The following is a 19,810-nucleotide window of genomic DNA, read 5'->3' as shown; positions in this document are numbered from 1 at the left end:
TGTACGTGTTCTCCTCAAGGCTTGGCCATCTCATCAGAGTGAAGCTTGCTTGGAAGACAACTCTGTAAGTAAACTGAAGTCTACTAGAGTCAAGGGTGAAGGTCACATCACTTTAAGTCAACAACCTCATGAATTAACAGTGGCTATCCTTTTCATTGAAGGACTGGCCTCCACCCCTCTTTCACAGGGGAGTCCTCCAGAACAGATCCCCAAGTTCAAGGTGCCTTGGGTGGGTCCCTCAGCTGCAACTGTTGTAGATTCCTGGAGATACACCTCTTAGACCTTTGTCATTTTGTCCTTAGTGCCTCATGCTTGGCACACAGTAGGTACTCTTTAAGTCCAGGGTGAATGTGGAAAGGATGAGTCCAGAGACACAATAGGGGCGATGGAATCCTCTGGTCTCCTCTTTCAACAGGGTAAGAGGAGGGGCTCAAGAGAGAGGCTCTATATTTAGCTCCTTGATGTCAGCTGGATGTCAGTCTCTTCAGAGAGGCTCAGTCCTCACTTCATGTTGGTGTGAGGTACCATGCAGACCCAGGCACAAGGATAGAAGCTGCCTGGGCCAGGCTCCCCATCCATATCCCTCTGACTCCCAAACCTGCACCCACTGGCCAGGCTTCTTCTCTGCTGCAAAACAAGGTGGGACAACCTGGTGAGTAGAATGTTTCTCCAATCCTTGGTTCTGGTCTTTCAGAGAGCCAGTCACCCCCTCGTGACTCAGAAATGGGCATTCTCCTGTCTTTTCATGGTGATTCAGAAATGGGCATTCTCCTGTCTTTTCATGGCAGGAGATTGGTACCAGGTGTAAAGGCCAGTACCAGAGTGGCACCTCATTCCTCCTTCAGGCACTGCCCTAGAATCTATGGATGGTGCTGCCAATGCTAGGAGAGAAATGACAAAGTGCCAGGCAGAATACAAGGAATCACCAGTTCCGAACAAAGGAAGAAACAAGGGGAGGGTGGGAAAAGGAGTCAGATTCTTGGATGCTTTGCAGTGGCCTGGTGTGTGCTGTACCTGTGTTCGGGAGCACCCTTCACTCCAAGAGCCATTGTCAATTGGTGTCCGTCATCAGACAGGGACACAGATCAAGGGCTGCTGCTAATGTCTTTGAGACCTCCAAACCCAAGAGCACCTTCCTGTAGATGACCTCCTGTCATCTCCCTCCACCATCTGCACGGAGCATGTACATTTGTCTGCATTCTGTGGCCTCTGTTAGAATGAGCGCTTGTTCTGGGCAGCTGGGTTGCTCCTGCCTTCACATCCCCAAGGCTTAGCACGCTGCCTGGCACTTGGTAAATGCTCCACAAATGCTTATTGATGGAGTGATGCTCAGAGATGGTGGCTATAGATTGACCCTCTCACCTGGGCTCAATCTTTCCTTGTGTGCATTTCTTTCTTTTTCAGCAGGGAAGCCTCGTGGAACATTAACACCCAGCACCTTGGAAAGCAGAGAAAGCAGCAAGTGTCAGCAATCATGAAGGAAATTCATGGAAACGGTAGAAAGCCAGTACTCAGGGGGGCACCTAACCTTGTTCTCATCCTTCCTAACACGCCTGCCTCGGTTTCCCTCCTACTGTTGTGTCTGGTCCTGCTGTCATAAATAACCTCGGTGCTAGAGACAGGGGGTGTGAGAGCCCATGGCCAAGTCCCTCTGCCTTTTGTAGTTGTCCTTTTTCATGGGAAAGTTATTTCCAGAGGAACAACTGTTCCAAAGGCATGGAGCCACAGGACAGCTGAGGGACATTCTGCCTGCTCTGCCGTTCAGAATTTAATCTGAAGTTCTCTTAATTGCATTGGGTTGGGTGAGGTCCTAGAAAAGCTTGTCATCACTGGCCGCCCAAGGAGGCCCATCTTTGGGGAGTTGGTTTGTTTGTTTTCTTGTCTTTTGGTCATTTGAGGTATCTTTGAGTTTCTTCGATTTCCCATTTCTTACATTTCGCCTGCCACGTCCTTCATTCTCTTATCAATTCTTGCTTCCTAACTGATGTGTTGAGACATTTTGGGAAGGAAGTTTTATTCTCTGGATGCTATCCTTGTGAAAGCAGGGAAAGATTTGTTATATCACTATGTCAGGGAGGACAGGGCTTTGACTTTGGAGTTAGCAAGCCCTGAGTTCAAATCCCTCCTCAGATACCTGTAGCACTTTGGGCAAATCACTTAACTACTGTGGGTCTCAGATGTCTCATCTGCAAAATAGGGCATTGGACTAGCTGTCATTTAAGTCTATTCCAGCTCTTTTATATGTGACTCAAACCAATTAACCCTTTTAGAAAAATCCTGTGATTTTTTTTCCCTTTAAACTCTTTCTCCCCAAAACTACCTCGTCTATCCTCCCGTCAATACAAAAGTTAAGTCTATGAGTTTGTCACTGTGGAGCATCAGCCTCAGAGCTCTTGCAAAGGTAGCAATAGCAGATTTTCCTGCTTGGGGTCTGGAACATGTTTGGGTATCAGACAGAAGGACTGGGCATTTTCAGGAAACCTAAGTAGCCTCGTTGTCCCCATGTGAGCATTTACATGTCTCTAGAAAACACAAAAACACATCGCTTAGTGAATCCTTGCCTTCACACGTCACTCTCCATAAAGCAAACTGAATAATGTAAGCAGACATTTTTTAGATGTGGCAATGTAAGGTAGTGTATAGAGTGCTGGACATGGGGTCAGGAAGACCTGGGTTTGAATTCTGCCTTCAACACTTAGTAGCTGGGTTACCTTGAGCAAATCACTTACCTCAGTTTCCTCCTCTGTAAAATAGGCAAGTCACTCAGCCTCTCTGTGCCTCACACTTGAAATGGGGATAATAACACCTTCAGTCTACCTCACTAAGTAGTCTGTGAAGTTTGACTGACATAGTGTATGTAAAGTGCTTTGGCATCCTTACAGCATTATGGAAATATCAGCTGTTATTCTTAGGACATAGGTTATAGTTTTACCTGAAGCATCTGGTGTCGAAGAATTTGTTTTTACTTTGTGGAAAGAGAATCAAATGAATCTATGCAGGAGAGGACTCACAGCTCACCCCTATCAGGAAGAGCTCCAGTCAGACACCACCGTTACTAAAGGACCAGCTGGTTTGGGTAAATGAGGCTGAATTGGAATCCAAGCCCGGAGCAGAGTCCGTAGGACCCCACAGTGCCCTTGTGCTTCCTCCATGTCCTTCCTAGGACATTAATGTTGTCTGGTGGTTTCTTCCTTTCATCAGTCATATCCAGGAGACTGAGTCCAGAGGACAGACCCACTAGGGTCCTAAGTCAGTTCCTTGTCTAAGAGACTCACTCTTCCAATTTGATTTCCAAGTGGCCAGAGGCCCGGGTGTGGAAATCACAAATCCCTCCTGGTCTCAACAAATCCATCAACGACTGTAGGTCCTTCCCAGGCTTTCATATGAAGGACCAAAGCATAGACTGGGGTCACTACTGTTCTGGGTCCAGAGACAGATCTAGGAATGGAAAAAGTTTCCTCCATTGCCAAGGTCTAAACGATTTATGAATTATGTTTGTGGGAAGCCAGCCCCAGTGCAAACAAGTCCAAGAGGAAGGCTCTAGGGCCTGACGCAGAGCAAGGCTCCTAAGGTGGGTCCTGCCATTTTAGGACTGCTTGGGAGGGCCTGGTGGGACAGCTGCCAGCTGCCCTCTGCAGAGTCACATGCTGTGCCTTTGCTGGAGTGCTAACTATTCCTGATAACCGGGGGAACAATCAGAAACACGTTCTGGGCGCTCTCAGCAGATAAAATAGCTGTAGATTCCTCTCTTTCCTTTCGGATTTCCTCTTCCAACTTCTGTGAATTGTGCTTGCAGAAAGGTCATAGGAGAGGGGCCAGAGCCTAACCGGGGCCTTGTGAGGACTGCTGAGTTTGGAAGCAGAATGTCCAGGCTTGTGGGACTTGCCTCTCCCTGCTTCAGTTTCTTTATTTGTCAAGTGAGGCGTTAGAATGGATCAGAGGGAACAAACACCACAGGTGGAAATGTAATGGGGAAATATTTAACAAAATAGATTAAAATGCAGTAGAATATAGATAATATTTCTATGTGGTCTTCTAAATCAATATACCACCCCCGCCCCCACCCCCTCAAAGGGGTCCTTATACATTGTTCTCTTTCTATTTGACTTTTCCATCTCTAGACTCTAGGCCTGTAAGTTCCCTTCTGCCTTGGGAGCTTACGAGGCCATGTATCTGTTCCCAAGAAAAGGGATGTCATCTGTTAGATCCTGGGCCTCCTCCTCCTCAGAGCTGAGGCAGGGCTCATCAAAAATCCTGGGGTGGGATAGCATGCCTCCATAGCTTTTCTGGAGGATTTCTGGAAATGCTGAGCAGCAAGTACTTGGATTATTTAGTACCAGTCAGGTCAGTGAATTCCCCAGGCAAACGTCTGACCTTGGAGAATGGTCCCTACACAGATGTGGGGCTCTCTTCCTCCCTTCTTCAGTCAGAGATGTGTTTAGTGAGCCTATGGATCTTTAATAAGGCAACCAAGAATTCTACTGCCTTCTGCCACTTTTATTAAGGTTGTCAAACATTTCCCAAAACATGTTCAGCTAGGAAAAGACATCGACACAGACGAGTGAAATGCATAAAGGGACTGTTGTTGCATTTGGGAGCTGGAAGAGACCTTAGGGGTCAGAGCAAGCCAGAAGGAACCTCAGAGGTCATTGATTGCAAACCTCCCATTTTACAGATGAGGAAACTGGAATCAGAGAAATGAGTCACTGGAGGTCCCACAAGTAGAAAGCATCAAAGGTGAGATCTGAACCCAGGTTTCCTGTGCCCAGAACCCATGCTCTGGACAATAAATAAACAAATAAATAGATGGATAGATAGATAGATGAATAGATAGATGGATGGATAGATGGAGAGATGGATAGATAGGTAGGTAATAGATAGATAAATGTGAAACAATGAAATGGATAAAAGGACCAGAGAATTTTGGAGCTGGAAGGGACCTTAGAGAACATAGGATCATAGACTTAAAGCTAGAAGAAACCTCAGAAGACACCTAGGCCAGCCTCCTCCTTATACAGAAAAGGAAACTGAGGCCCAGAGAGTGGAAGGGTATTGCCCAAAGGCACACAGATAGCAAGTGGCGTACCTGGGTTTTGACCCTAAGTAGGAGTGGGCTGGTGGTGAACATTTAACAAGTGGCTGGGAGAGGGTCAGGGGAATATGGCACTTGGTGAGCTCTTCAGCCTCTTCTGTGTTAATAACATTTTCTCCATTACTTGTTTAAGTCTAGAAAATCAACAAAACAGTCGATCAGGCTGATTTCTGAGGGGGAAAGGCTCACACGGAAAGTATAATCATAGGCTCTCTCATGGTCTCTCTTTTACATCTCAGTCTCCGTCTCCGTCTCTCTTTCTCTCTCTCTCTCTCTCTCTCTCTCTCTCTCTCTCTCTCTCTCTCTCTCTCTCTCTCAGTCTCTCTCTCTCTCTCCCTCTCTCTCTCTCTCTCTCTCTCTCTCTCTCTCTCTCTCTCTCTCTCTCCCTCTCTCTCTCTCTCTCTCTCTCTCTCTCCTCTCTCTCTCTCTCTCCCTCTCTCTCTCTCTTGCTCTCTCTCTCTCTCTCTCTCTCTTTCTCTCCCTCTGTCTCTCCCTCTGTCTCTCTGTCTCTTTGTCTCTCTGTCACTCTCTCTGTCTCTCTCCCTGTCTTTCTCTGTGTCTCTTATTTCTCTCTGTGTGTTTCTCTATAGAAAACAATGCAGAAATCAAGCTTTCCTCTCACCCAAGGGGGCATCACCCCCAATGGCTCTTGGGAAGCCTCTATCTAAGCTGTGTTTCTAGACACAAATGCAGCCAGACAGAAGTGGGGGTGGGTTGATGAGGATGTGCAGCATTGTTGTGGGGTGGACAGGCTTCCTGGGGATAGATGGGGAGCAGGAGTAGTGGGAGAGAGAGAAAGCCCAGGCAGCAGAAACTGAGTTTGAATTTCAGCCTTGACACCTGGTAGACAGCTATATGACCTTGAGCAATAGAGGTCACCTCAATGAGACTCAGTCCTCTCATCTATGAAATGGCAATAATCATGCTGGCACTGGATACTCACCTCACGGTATTGTTGGGAATGGCCTTTGTGGTAACAGTCTGGTCTTAGCCCTGGGTTCAAATCCTCCTCAGACACTGACTGGAAGGGTGACCCTGGGCAAGTGACTTCACCTCTTTAAAAGGAGGGGAGTTAGACCAGACGGCTTCTGAGGTGCCTTTTAGCTCAATATCTGTGGTTCTATGATACTAGATAGATCCCTGGGGCCTGGAGTCAGGAGGATCTGAGTTCAAATCTGACCTCAGACACATCCTGGCTGTGTGACCCTGGGCAAATCACTTGACCTGTTTGCCTCAGTTTCCTCATGCATAAATGAGCTGGAGAAGGAAATGGCAAACAGCTCCAGTATCTGTCAAGAAAGCCCCAAATGGGGTCATGGAGAGCCAGACACAACTGAAACAACTCAACCACAACAGAAAAAGAAATATTGCTAAACTAGTGTGGTCAACTTTGTTTGCTGGCAACTGAGGTGGGAGGTAGCATGGAACTCAAAATAGGACTAGCTCTGGCCTCAGAGGTCTGGGTTCATATCCTACCTCTGACACCTCTGTGACTTTGAACAAAACCTTTACCCCCCTGGGTCTCACCTCTATCATCTGTAAAAGGAGAGCTTTGGACTTAACCCTCTTTTTGAGCTAAGAAGAGCCTGGGACCCCTAGGTTCCAATGAGAGAGCTTCAGAAAGGGACATAAAACTATGGTATTCTAGGACTAGCCTCAGGAGCTGGGGATGTTGAGCTTGGGAAAAGAAGAATCCAGGGTCATTGTCTTCAAGTACCATAAGGACTCTCCGGTGTTGAGGAATTAAACTTTTTGTATTTGGCAAAGCCAGAAACAATGTAAGGACGCTATAGAAAGTCAGGTTTCAGCTTAACACAAGGAAAAATTCCAGCAGTTTGAATGAATCAAAAACTGAATGGTCTGCCTCGGGAGGTAGTGAGGATGTCAGTGCAGAGTCTGACTGAGCACAGAGAGTCTAGGATTCTTGATCTTTTCTCTGTGAAGAGAAAAAAAGCCTAGAAATGTAAGGACACAATCTACAGACACAATTATGTCTCTAAAGGGCTTTGCAAACGTCACAGCTTGATGTCAAGATTGGCTGTTTATTAGGTCAGCTCTAGCTATTGAAAAGGGAAAGATGCAAGGGTCAAAAGTCATCAGAATTCTTATGTGAAATCCCTTTCTCAAACAGTCCAGGGGTAATGTGTGTCCTCACAGCACTAATTTCTGATTTTGTCTAAAGGGCACAATCCCTTCTCTCCACCACCAGATGGGGGAGGTTGAGTCAGTCCCTTCTGGTGCAGAAGGGACCAGACCTCCCTTCTTTCCATCCTGGATGGTCCTAGACACCCCAGCTGCAGCCATGATCTCCTACACAAACGTGGGGCCCCTGACCCTGCCAGGAATGAGAACAACAACCTTCCCTCCTATGACCCTTTGAGAGTTACAGTGTTCTCCTAACCTTCGTCCACTAGATCCAGGCACACAAGGGCTGTGGAAGTCACTATGCATGAAAAGTCAGCTCAAGGCAGCAAGTGTGGTGTGATGTGCAAAGATACAGGAAGCCTTGAGTTCAAATCCTGATTCTGACACTTAATACCTGTGACTTTGGGCAGGTCACTTTCATTACACTAGGCTTCACTTTCTTCAAATATAAAATGATGGATTATATCAGGGATCTTATTCTGAGGACTATGAGCTTGTTTTTTTAAATTGTTTTGATAATTATATTTCAATATAATTGGCTTCCTTTGTAATTCTACAGATTTTATGCATTAAAAGACGTCATTCTGAGAAGGGACCTACAGGCTTCACTAGACTTCGAAAGGGATTCATGACAAATAAAAAAAAGTTAAGAATTCCCAGACGTCCATTTCAGCTCTAAGGGTATGACATCATAACATCCTGTGAGGAACGTGACTTTGGGCAAGTCAGTTACCCCAGACTTCACTTTCCTCATCTGGAAAATAAGAAAGCTACACCACATGGTCTTTATCCATGATATTTCAGCCTATGGGGAGGGCAATCTTGGGTAACTCATTTCACCTCTAGCTCTGTGACTGTAACCTATGACCCATGACTGACTCATTCTTTGGCTCCCTCCCCATTGCAGGTCCCATGACTTCATATCTATCTAGTCATCTGCCTAGTAATTTGCCTAGTCATCTATCTATCTATCTATCTATCTATCTATCTATCTATCTATCTATCTATCTATCTATCTATCTTTCTATCTGTCTGTCTGTCTATCTGTCTGTCTGTCTATCTGTCTGTCTGTCTACCTATCTATTCATCCATCTATCTATATATCCATCTATCCATCTATCTATCCATCCATTCACCTATCTATCAATCTATCTACCTACCTATCTATCTATTCATCCACCTATTTATACATCCATCTATCCATCTATCTATTCACCCATCTATGTATCCATCCATCTACCCACCTATCTATTTATCATCTATCTATCCATCTATCTATTCATCTTCTATTCATCCATCTATCTATACATCATCTATCCATCTATCTATTCATCTATCCATCTATTTATCATCTATCTATTCATCCATCCTTCTGTCTCTATCTGTCTGTCTCTATCAACCTAACAATATAGATATGTCAATATACATAGCTATAAATACAGATGTCTGCAGTCAGAGGCATGCAGATGTGTACAGCTGTGCAAGGAGTGAATGGGATGGGCCTGGAGAGGCAGATATTTTTGCTTCCTCCTACATAAGCCCAGAAAAGTATCTTTCAGAGCATTTTTATGCCTGCCCATTTCCTGGAGAAAGCTGGTTATCCCGATGAAGTCCTTCCTATGTAATTAAACAGGCTGCCTGGCATGGTGGAGAGAGTCTTGGCCTAGGAGTCAGGAGCCCTGGATTCTAGGCTCAATTCTGTCACTAACTAGCTATGTGACGTCAAGCAACATGCTTAACTTACCATGTTATGTAAAATGAAAGGCTTTGGACTAATGGCTAAAAAGTCCTAGCTAGCATTGAGAAAGCACGTTATGGTTTGCAAAGCATTTTACCGATATTATCTCAACACCTTCATAACAACCCTAGGAGGTAGATGCCACTACTATCCTCATTTTTACAGGAGAGAAAATTGAGGAAGACAATGATAAAATGACTTGCCCAGGGTCACATCGCTAGTAAGCGTCTGAGACTGGATTTGAACTTGTCTTCATAACTCCAGTGCCAGTGGATATGCTGAACCACCTAGCTGCCCTAGGTCACCTCGACTGCCCCATTCCCAAGTTCTACAAGTCCTTTCTCTAAAGAAATTGATGTATCTCATTCTTTTAGCCCAATAGTCATAAAACCCAGGCTCATGAATTTTTTAATTGCCACCGAAATTTGCAGTTTTTACCTTATCATTTTTTCTTTTCGTTGGGATCTGTGGTTTCATAGGTATGGGGTATCTTCAATAAGGGAACTCCCTTCACTGGCAAAGATTGTCTTGTAAGTTCATAGATTTAGGACCAGAAAGGACCCTGGAGACCATCTGGTCCTACCTCTCATTTTCAGACATGGAAACTGAGGCCAAAAAGTAAAGTGTCTTGCTCACAGGTGGGAACGAGGGAAACTTTAGGATGACCCTGAAATCCTCACGGCTCCTGCTTGACTGACTCCTCACCAACACCACTAGGGCACTTTGTCTTTCAGAGTTATTAGATTAGATTGTAAGTTCCTTGAAGGCAGGCACTGTCTTTGGCTTCTGTTTGTATCCCCAGCTCTTAGTACAACGCGTGGCACATAGTAGGCACTTAATATGTTTCTTGACTGACTAAGCTGTCTAGGGGCATGAGAAATGCAAGGCCTTGTTCCCAGGCACGTTGATAATGGGTGTTAGAAACAAGGCGATCTCCTCCTATGAAGGGAATTTCTTTTACCTACCAATTACAGGATTGGAGCTAAAATTTCAGGAAACTCAAGCATGACCTCAGTAAAATTTCATAATTTTTCAGGTTAAAAAATTTCTCAACCCTCCCTTTTATAGCTGAGTAAATTAAAACCTGGGCAGCTAGGTGATACAGTGGATAGAGCGCTGGGCTTGGAGTCAGGAAGACCTGAGTTCAAATCCAGCCCCAGACATTTCCTCGCTGTATGACCTTTGGCAAGTCACTTAATCCTATTTGCCTCATTTTCGTCTTCTGTAAAAGGAGCTGGAGAAGGAAATGGCAAATCAGTTCAGTGCCTTTGTCAAGGAAAGCCCAAATGGGCTCATGAAGAGTCAGACATGACTGAAATGACTGAATGAAAAATTGAAAGTGAGAAAGAGGAACCGGGAATTCCAAGATCAGACAACAGAGCAAGAAGCAACCATGGTCCTGTGTGCTATGTAACTTCATAGGTATGACTAGGTGAGGAGGGAGACCCAGCTGAGTCAACCTCACTCTAACTTCATTTCTTCATCTGTGAGATGAATGAGTTGGAGGAGGGGCCTCTGAGGTCTCTTCCATCGCTAGAACTTGGGCTCTGAGTAATCCTGGTGATTGATTCACTCCCTGGCACGTTGTTAAATGCTACACAAATGTCAACTTCTATTAGCATGTCATCAAAGTAGGGAGAGGGAGTGGACCTGGGATCTCAGGGCCAGAGGGAACTCCCAGGATGAGGAAATGTCCTCATCCATGGAGAGTGACTCCTTTTCTGCAAGGTGGAATCTTGGACACTGAGGGGGTCACTGACTGGCTCAGGGTCACACAGTCAGCATGGGTCAACAGCAAGATTTGAATTCAGGTCCTCTTCTTCCAGCAATCTGTCCACTATACCGTGGAAAGGTCAGAGTGTGTGTGTGTATGTGTGTGCCCACATGTACCTCCCAAGTGAGGCTCTCAGGGTATAAAAGGATGGACTCCTGACTTTGTGTGCAGTTATCTGCTTTTCTCTCATACTACCCTTTGTGAGTATTGTTACTCAAAGCATAATTAGTCTTGGATAAGTAACTATATGAGGCAGCGACATGGTGCAGCGGATAGAGCACTAAGCCTGGAGCCAGGAAGACTCATCTTCTCGAGTTCAAATCTGGCCTCAGACACTTATTAGCTGGGTGATCCTGGGAAGTCATTGCACCTTGTTAGTCTCAGTTTCCTCATCTGTAAAACAATCTGGAGAAGGAAATGGCAAACCTTCCAGTCTCTCTGCCAAGAACACCCCAAATGGGGTCATGAAATGCAACTGAAAATCAACTCAGCAACAAAGCAGCTACATAAAGGAAACGGTGCCCATCTTCCATACTGACCTTCATAGGGGACACATGCATAGAGCACCAGACATGGAATTGGGAAAACCTGAGTTCAAATCGCCCCTCAGACTTTTTACTGGCTATATGACTCTGGGCGCATCACCAGACTTTGCCCATCTCAGTTTTTTTATCTATAAAATGGGGATGATGATGGCACCTACCTCGCAAGGTTATTATGAGGATAAGCTGAGATAATATTTGTGAAGAGCTTGGCCCGCCCTAAAGCGTTACATAAATGCTGGATATTATTAAATAGGATTTAGGACATAAAGCCAGGAGATTAAGGTGCTTTTGCCTTCTCTCCTACCCTGGACTTGTAGTCAAGCTTTTTTGCCTTCTGAATTCCTACCCATCTTTTGAAAGCCAACTTAAAAGTACAGGCTGTTTCATGAAGGACTTTGAGTTGGAAACTGCTGCAGAGCCTAAGTCTGGCCCACTTGTTTGATACCTGTGGGGAGCTGAGGCCCAGAGGGGAGAGGGCACTGGCCAGAGGTCACATAGCTCAGAAGGGGCTAACCCTAGATTTGAGTCCAGGAGCTCTGGCTCTAGGTTCTGAGGTCTTTGCTACCTTGCCCCTGCCACCCAATAAGACTTGATAAACTCTGTATCAATCAGAGCCACTCCAGAGTGGAACAGTGGCGTTGGGTGGGGATGAGTTCCTCATGCTTTGAGGTCATCAAGCTGGACACTTACTGGTCAGGTTTGCTCAGGGTGCAGATCCCCCTTGGGTGTAGATTGGACTATACCTAGGCTGCAGAGGCCTTTCTGATTCTCAAATTCTATGAGTTCATGAGTGCCAGAACTGAAATCAGAAACACCTGGATTACCATACTGGCCTGAGGGGGATTTTCTGTGTGACCCAGGGAAGTCAGTAGACTTTTTCAAGCCTCAGTTTTCTTACCTGCAAAATGGGGACAAACATCCTTACAGAACAGGATTGCCTGTGACACTCAAATGACCCACAGTGCTTTGCAAACCTTAAAACACCATAGAAATGCCAGCTGCATGTTGAGATTGTGATGTACATTCATTAATGTGAATAATTGTTGATGAGTGTCCACTTTTATTGAATGAATGAATGAATGAGACATGAATGTAGGCCATTTTACTGCACTCACAGATCTCTGCCCATGCTGCCCAAACCATGCCCATGCCCCTCATCCCCATAAATACACCGACCATGTTGGGACTGAGCGCCAAAGGATAGCGTCAGGAAGTGACAAGAAAAATTGGTAGAGGAAGAAGGGAGAATGGATGAAGATCTCTCTGCTGTAGAAAAGGTGGAGTGGGAGTAAAGCGACTTCAGGAAGAGGTAGAACATAGACCTTGACCTCAAGCCATTACCCTTGGCCATAAGGAGAGGGGACACCTGATGCATAGCGTCTGACGATGTGTAAGTTGGTGCAGTGGTTTGCCAGGCCTAGAGTCAGGAAGACCTGAGTTCAAATCTGGCCTCAGATATTTACTAGCTGTGTGACCCTGGGCAAGTCACTTATCTCAGTTTCCTCATCTGTAAAATGAGCTGGAGAAGGAAATGGCAAACCATTCCAGTATCTCTGCCAAGAAAATCCCAAATGGGGTCACAGAAAGTTAGAAACAACCGAACAACAATAAAAGACACTTCATTATCTTATTCTGTTCTCCCTTGAGCTGTGAGGCAAGCACCCGTTTTACAGATGAGGACATGGGGGCTCCGAGAGCATAAGGAATCTGTCCACAAAGGCATGGATGGATGATGTCACCAATAATATTTAAATTCCAGTGCCCTGTCTAAATGTTCAGTCATCTCAACCATGTCACTTAGAAAAATGATAAAGAGAGGCAGCATCTTGAAGAGCCCAGGGCCATTGAGGCTCTCCGTCTATACAGGAACTCTTCTTCTGAGGGAGGGATCTTTCTACTTTGAGACCGATCACTTGTCTTCTCTAGCATACAGTGCAAAATTAAGTATCTGATCCTATTATCAGAGACTGACAGATGGATGAGGTTTTAGAAATCATTGACTCAGACCCCTCCATTTTACAGAGAAAGCAACTGAGGCCCAGAGAGGTTAGGTAATTTACTCAAGGTCTTTCTCAGTGAGTTTGTATAGTAGAGAGACATTGACTCTGGAGGCCGCAGACCTGGCTTCACATCTAACAACTAATACTTTTGTGACCTCAGGAAAGCCATTTATCTCCTGGGCCTCAGTTTTCTTGTCTGTAGAGTGAGACACTTCAGGCGGATAGGAGTAAGGAAGCAGGCATTGGAGAATGAGATTGGTACAATGATGAGCAGGAGTTCAGAGCTACTGGGACAGGCAGATCATGAGATGGAGAACATAGGGCCCTTCCTAGGTCTAGCTCAGGGATCTAGTGGTTCTCAGTGGCAGGGCCAAGACTCAGCCTGAATCCGCAGACTCCAAATCGAGATGGACACGCACAAAGATGGGGGTCTAATTCTAGATCTCTTGCCACCATAAGATCAAGCAAAGTCCCGTGCTCCTCAATTTTATGTCTCACCAAATGAAGAGAAAAGTAGTCACCTAAAAGAGTTTTTTGAAAGTTAATTCCCATTTAGGGAGCCCTGAGGTTTCTCCCAGAAGGTGACTGTTATGATGAACATGTCATAAATTCTGGACAATTATGTAATCAGGATTATAAATCACAGGATGAAATGGGACTGAGGGCCCAGAAGGGCTAGAGAGATGAGCTAGCACAGTGGCAGGAGTGGGGTGGTAACTTGCCCAGTGGCTCCCAGCCAAGGAGGAACCAAGCCAGGTATGCTTTTCCAGCCACAAAGAAGTCTCCTTCCATCCCATCACAGGTCCTCTCAGAATGAGTGCTCAGAAACTCTTGCATTTTTGGCCTGGACCACATGGTAGAGACCTTGAAATCAAGGGAAGGATCTCAAAGGGTGGGGGTGCTGGTCTTTGGTTTGTTTTCACATCAGCACTCCCATAACTCCGAGAAACCAGAGGAAGGAAGTCATGGGAAGGAACAAGGCCTCAGGCTGCGCAATAGGTATGCTAGAGTAATAATTCCAAGGGCCCAGCCCGGGACCAGCACGCCCTGGGGATCCTGCCAAAGTGCCCAGTGGAACACCAGGGTGGGGCTTGGGAGGTGCGGCAAAGGTCAAAGGGACCAACCCATAAAATTGTCTACAAGTGGGAATGGGGGATCCTAAGCTATTGGGGTAGATACATATACCCTGTGCCTTTCCTCATAGCATCCTAAGATCACAGGATGTCCTGACTGGAAAAAATCTTTGTTTTCAGTCACGTCCAATTCTTCATGACCCTGTGGACTGGACTGTCCATGGGGTTTGCTAGGCAAAGATATTGGAATGATTTGCCACTGTCTTCTCCAGTGAATAAAGGCAAACAGAGGTGAAGTGACTTTCCCAGGGTCACGCAGCTAGCACATATCTGAGGCTCGATTTGAACTCATGTCTTCCTAACTATAGGCCTAACCTTCTATTCACTGAGCCACTCTGGAAATTATCTCATCCAGCAGCTTTTAAACTCTCTTCTGCCCCTTTGTCAATCCCTCCTCAGGATATTGCTTTGTTTCGTTTAATTCACAACTGGGCAAAATGCTAAATTTCAGTTGGCGGCTGATTTAAATAAAGGTGGATTTTTTCCCATCAATATCCACCAGCCCTCTGAAATTTGGGTGTATGGATCTAGAAGTGTGGTGATGAATGTTTAGCAACGAACTCTCTGGGGGAGTTCAGAACTCTGAAAAGAAGCACTCTTCAGATGAAGTTGAATCATTATCACTTTCTCTATCACTTGTTTTAAGTGGACAACCAGTAAAACAATAAATCCAGCTCAGATGTGCAGCACTGGCTCAGACTGAAGATTTAGCAATCACCTTCACCAGCAGGTATAAGCTGCCTCCAGCACAGCCCTGGGGGTGGGGAGGAAGCCCAATGAAAGAATCTGGTCAACATCAGTCCAACTTCCTCATTTGATAGATGAGGGAAATGAAGTCCCAAGGGGAAAGTGGCCTTGACCAAGGTGGCACAGACAGTCAAAGTTGGATTTAAGCCTTTTAAATAATTTCCCACTCTCTAGTTACTCACCATAAAATGATCTAGTTCTTCCTGGATCCACCTTTTGAACCCCAACGTCATGGGTGATGAGGCTTCCCTGCATCCAATGAAAAGTGAACAGATGGGTCTGATAGGAAGAACTTCCATCTGGCAGTCAAGGGATGGAGAAGACACTAATTCCCTTTCCAAATCTCTTTGCAGCTAATCATCTAAAGTATAATCATGTAGGACCTTGAATGCATAGTCTGAAAAAGGGGCTACATCTGCTGGGTACCACACCTGCTGCTAAAAGAGGCAATCTCCTGGGAGAGCATCAGACTGTACCAGGGCAGCTTTTACATCATGGGATCATAGATTCAGAGCTGGAAGGAACTTTTTAGACTGTCCAGGATAACTCCTCCATTTTGCAGATGAGAATATTGAGACCCAGAGAAATTAAGTGATTCATCCCAGGTCTCAGCTAGGAAGTGACTAGGCAGGATTTGAACTCAGATCTTTTGGCACTGCATGACGAGTTCTCCACTGTCCCACACTGTCTTTTCATTGGATCTGAAGAGCCTATATTGGTTCTTATTGGCGATGAGCCAAAGGATTGCCTGTTTTTCTCTTTATTTTCCACCAAGGAGGACAGGGCTGAAATCATTGAAAAGGGGACCCACAGCATTGCCAATCCTGAGAGGCATGAATGTGACTGCAAGGAGCCCATTCTGCTTGACACCAATAAACGTCTCCTAAAGTCAGCAAGTCAGAGATGTGACTGGAAGTTCCCATGATGAATTCATGCTGTCTTCTGCTCGTACCCAGGACCGCTGATGAGTCATTGTCAGAGCCAGAAGGGACTTGCTGTTGCAGTTCAGTCATGTCTGACTCTTCGTGACCCCATTTAAAGTTTTCTTGGTAGAGATGCTAGAATGGTTTGCCATGTTCTTCTCCAGCTCATTTTACAGATGAGGAAACTGAGGCAAACACCATTAAGTGACTTGGCCAGGGTCACACAGCTAGTAAGTTTCTGATGCTGATTTTGAACTCAGGAAGATGAGTCTTCTAGACTCCAGGTCTGGTGCTCTAACCACTGCTTCATCCAGGTGCCCCAGAAGGGATCATTTTTCAGGGAAGACAAGGGAGAGATAAAGATAAATAGGTCATGTGCTTTTCCCAGGCTCAGCTAGCTAGGAAGTGTCTATGGTGAGATTTGAATCCAGGTCTTCCAGACTCCAAGTTCAATGAATCCATTATGCCACATTATATAAAATTCACTGTACAATTGTGGTTCATAATTCAATCTGGCACTTGCAAAGTGCTTTTTCAATGGCACCCCCATAACAGAGGCAGGGTAGTTATTAATAATTAGCCCCTTTTACAAGAGAGGTTTAGGGAAGAGATTTGCCCATAGCCACAAAGCTCCTAATTAGTAGCACAGATTCAGAGCTTGGGAATGATCTAATCTAACATCCCCATTTTACAGATGAGGAAACTGAAACCTAGACAAGGTCAATAATTTGTCCAAGACTCCCAGATAGTAAGTGAATTAGAACCCAAGACTTTTGAATTCAGATACAGCATTCTTTCCCAGTCTACCACACTGCCTACCCAAATTGCCAAAGCTAGAATTCAAACCTAGATCTCTTGACTCCTGCAGAGTCCAACTCTTCTGGCTGTAGCAGATGTCACCTGGCACCATGTTTTCTTTGCAGGATACCCAGTGCAGAGCAATGGTGATGCTCTATCCACTTCCTGTATGTACAGGTAGGAGAGGAAAAGAGGAAGACCTTATTTCAGGTACAGGGAGCTGCTGAGAATAATTGTTCTTCATGCTCTGGTGGTATTGTAAGCCTGGGAAGAACAGAGAGGAGATTCCATAGACATTTCTATTGGACTCTGGGCAGCCGACCTCCTCATCCTTCCAGCTGTCTGCCTCTCACTTGAGAAAAGCTTTATTTGTTTGAAAATGTCCCATATCAAAGTTATCTCACAAAACCAGTGAACCATGAGCCACCATTAGCATGGTGGGGTGAGGAGGGGAAGCTAATAGGTTTCCTTCCTCAATTTAAGAGCAGAGAATGTCTTCAGTCACTTCTTGGAGAATATAGGTGAATGGATATTACTGCAAATAGGATGACAGGACCATAGATTTAGAGCAGGAAAGAACCTAAGAGACCATCAAATATAACCTGCTCAATTTAGAAGTGAGAAAACTGAGGCACATAGACATTCTATGACTTACCCTGAGTCAAAGAGCTAGAAAGTGTATGGGGGAGTTTGGAATCCAGGTTTTCCTGACCATTGAGGTATTCTAGCAACTGTTGTTGATTTTCATCCTTTGTTCTCAAAGAAGACCAGTGACATCATGAAGGTGATATCTTGACTTGTGAGTGAATTAGATTTAAGGGAGGCAGAGGTACCCTTGCTCCCTCATCCAGAGTCATCAGAGTCCAATGGCAGGACAAAGTCAAGATGACTGGCGATGGCTCAGGATGCAGTGGGAGACATTGGCTTTTCTAAATTAATTCATGGGGGTTGGAAGGAGAAGGGAAAGATCAGTAACTCTCACATAAATGTTCACCTGAGCCACTCAGAGGACATCTGTACATCCAGTTTACAATGCATCACAGGTCCTGGTACCCAAATGGTCCCCTCCTCCTCTCTTGGAGTTCCAGGGAGTACTATCTTTAGCACAGTAAAAGAAAAAGAAGCTTCTTTTTACTTTCTCCCTACAATCCCCTCCACTCAGCAAAGAAACTCTTGGGGAACCAGCTTTTATAGACACTTTATGAACCAGATAACAATTTGACAGGGCAGAGAGTAGCAAATCTGATGTCAGAGAACCTGGATTTAAATCCCAATCTAATAGCTTGCTCTCTGTATGACTTTGAGCAAGCTAGACCTCAAGTTATCTGTAAAATGTACAACTAAGTCTAAATAAGGACATTTAAGTGTCACAGTGGCTAGATGGCCAGGCTTAGAGTCAGGAGGACCTAAGTTCAAATCCAGCCTCAGACACTTATTAGCTGTTTGACTTTAGGCAAATCACTGAATCCCGTTTGCCTCAGTCTGCTCATCTGTAAAATGAGCTGGAGAAGGAAATAACAAACCACTCTAGGATCTTTGCCAAAAAAAATTAAAAAGTCTCATGAAGACTCAGACATGACTGAAAACAACTCAACAACAACAGGTCTAAATAATCTTGAAGATCTCTTCCAGTTCGAGACCCCCAATCCTATGAAATTTCAGTCTAAGGAAGATAAGGGAGTCCTACAAGGCCCATGTGGTGCAGTTATGATCTCTGACATAAGCTTTGGCCAGTCCCCTTGCAAAGCTACCTCTGAACTCTTATCCCATTCTCTCATGTAGATCTCAAAGGTCATCTGGTCTGACTCTCATATTTTACAGGTGAGGAAACTGAGGCCCAGGGAAATTAAGTGACCTGCCCAAGATCACATAGGTCAGTCAATCAATTAGTCAGTCAATCAATAAGCATTTGTTAATAGCCACTAATGGCCAGGTGCCAGACTAGGCTGGGAATGCAAAGACAAAAATATCATGGTGTGCCATGGCCCCAGGGCCCCTGTCTCCAGAACCAACACTTCACCTACCACACCAGGAAAGGGAGGTTTGAACCCTCCCTTTTACAGTGTTCTGTTTATCCCCATCATTCAGGACAGGAAAAGGGATTTCAGGAAGACAGACTACAATTTCAGAGTGAAAATCTACTAACAGAAATGGAACTTGATAATCACACAACCATGAAAGTTAATGAACAGAACAGTTATTTGCCTCTTTTTTGGGAAGGGAGAAGTGTCATAAAGTTTTAAACCAAAACAAAGATCTTCCACACCCACAAGACAAGTCAGGGGCTGGAGAAGGGGGGTAGGGTGGAGCATAACATTTCAGCGTGTGGCCATTGGACAGGGACATTCTGTCACACCATCAAGAATTCTTGCCATTCCCCAGGCAAAACGCAAACTTCCATCAGGTTTCTGGAATTCATAGCATCCTGACGTAGCAGGATAAAATACTAAAGGAGGAAAAAAATCTTGTAAACTTGAAAATCTGCATGCCTTATGTGTGATTACTCAGCTACTCTAACCCTTTTGTTTTTCAGTCATGTCTGATTCTGTAACCCCATTTGGGGTGTTGTTGGCAAAGGTGCTGGAATGGTTTGCCATTTCCTTCTCCAGCTCATTTACAGATGAGGAAACTGAGGCAAACAGGGTTCAGTGACTTGGTCACACAGCTAGGGAGTGTCTGAGGGCAGATTTGAACCGATTTCTTCCTGATTCCAGGCTGGTCACTTTATCCACGATACCACCTTACTACCCTAACCCTAACCTTAGTTGCCCAGAACAGGGAGGGCACATGAGACTTCAGCTCATGGACATGAGAAATGGGGACATCACCTTTCTGATGTCTGGAAAGTTTAGATTCTCCACGGGAATTGGTCAGATGAAGCCTAAGGCTTTCGTCCATTATTACAAAGATGGCTT

General features: G+C 45.1%; 1 protein-coding gene across 4 annotated transcripts in view; it reads left to right on the top strand.

Annotated features, from left to right (window-relative positions):
- Positions 1–446: 446 nt before the first annotated feature.
- Positions 447–19,810, top strand: part of MYOZ2 (myozenin 2) — a 49,623-nt gene continuing 30,259 nt past the window's right edge. For 2 of the 4 annotated variants that reach the window (XM_072625364.1, XM_072625362.1), the window contains exons 1-2: positions 447–652; positions 1,405–1,496. In XM_072625364.1, the coding sequence (XP_072481465.1) occupies positions 462–652; positions 1,405–1,496 (283 nt within the window). In that variant the 5' untranslated portion in view covers positions 447–461. The remainder of the gene's footprint in view (positions 653–1,404; positions 1,497–19,810) is intronic. The other 2 variants (XM_072625363.1, XM_072625365.1) reach the window with 2 other exon arrangements.

The sequence above is a fragment of the Notamacropus eugenii genome, chromosome 7 (assembly GCF_028372415.1).
Source record: "Notamacropus eugenii isolate mMacEug1 chromosome 7, mMacEug1.pri_v2, whole genome shotgun sequence".
Classification (NCBI taxonomy): Eukaryota; Metazoa; Chordata; class Mammalia; order Diprotodontia; family Macropodidae; genus Notamacropus; species Notamacropus eugenii.
This window is presented reverse-complemented; position numbering and strand designations above follow the sequence as displayed.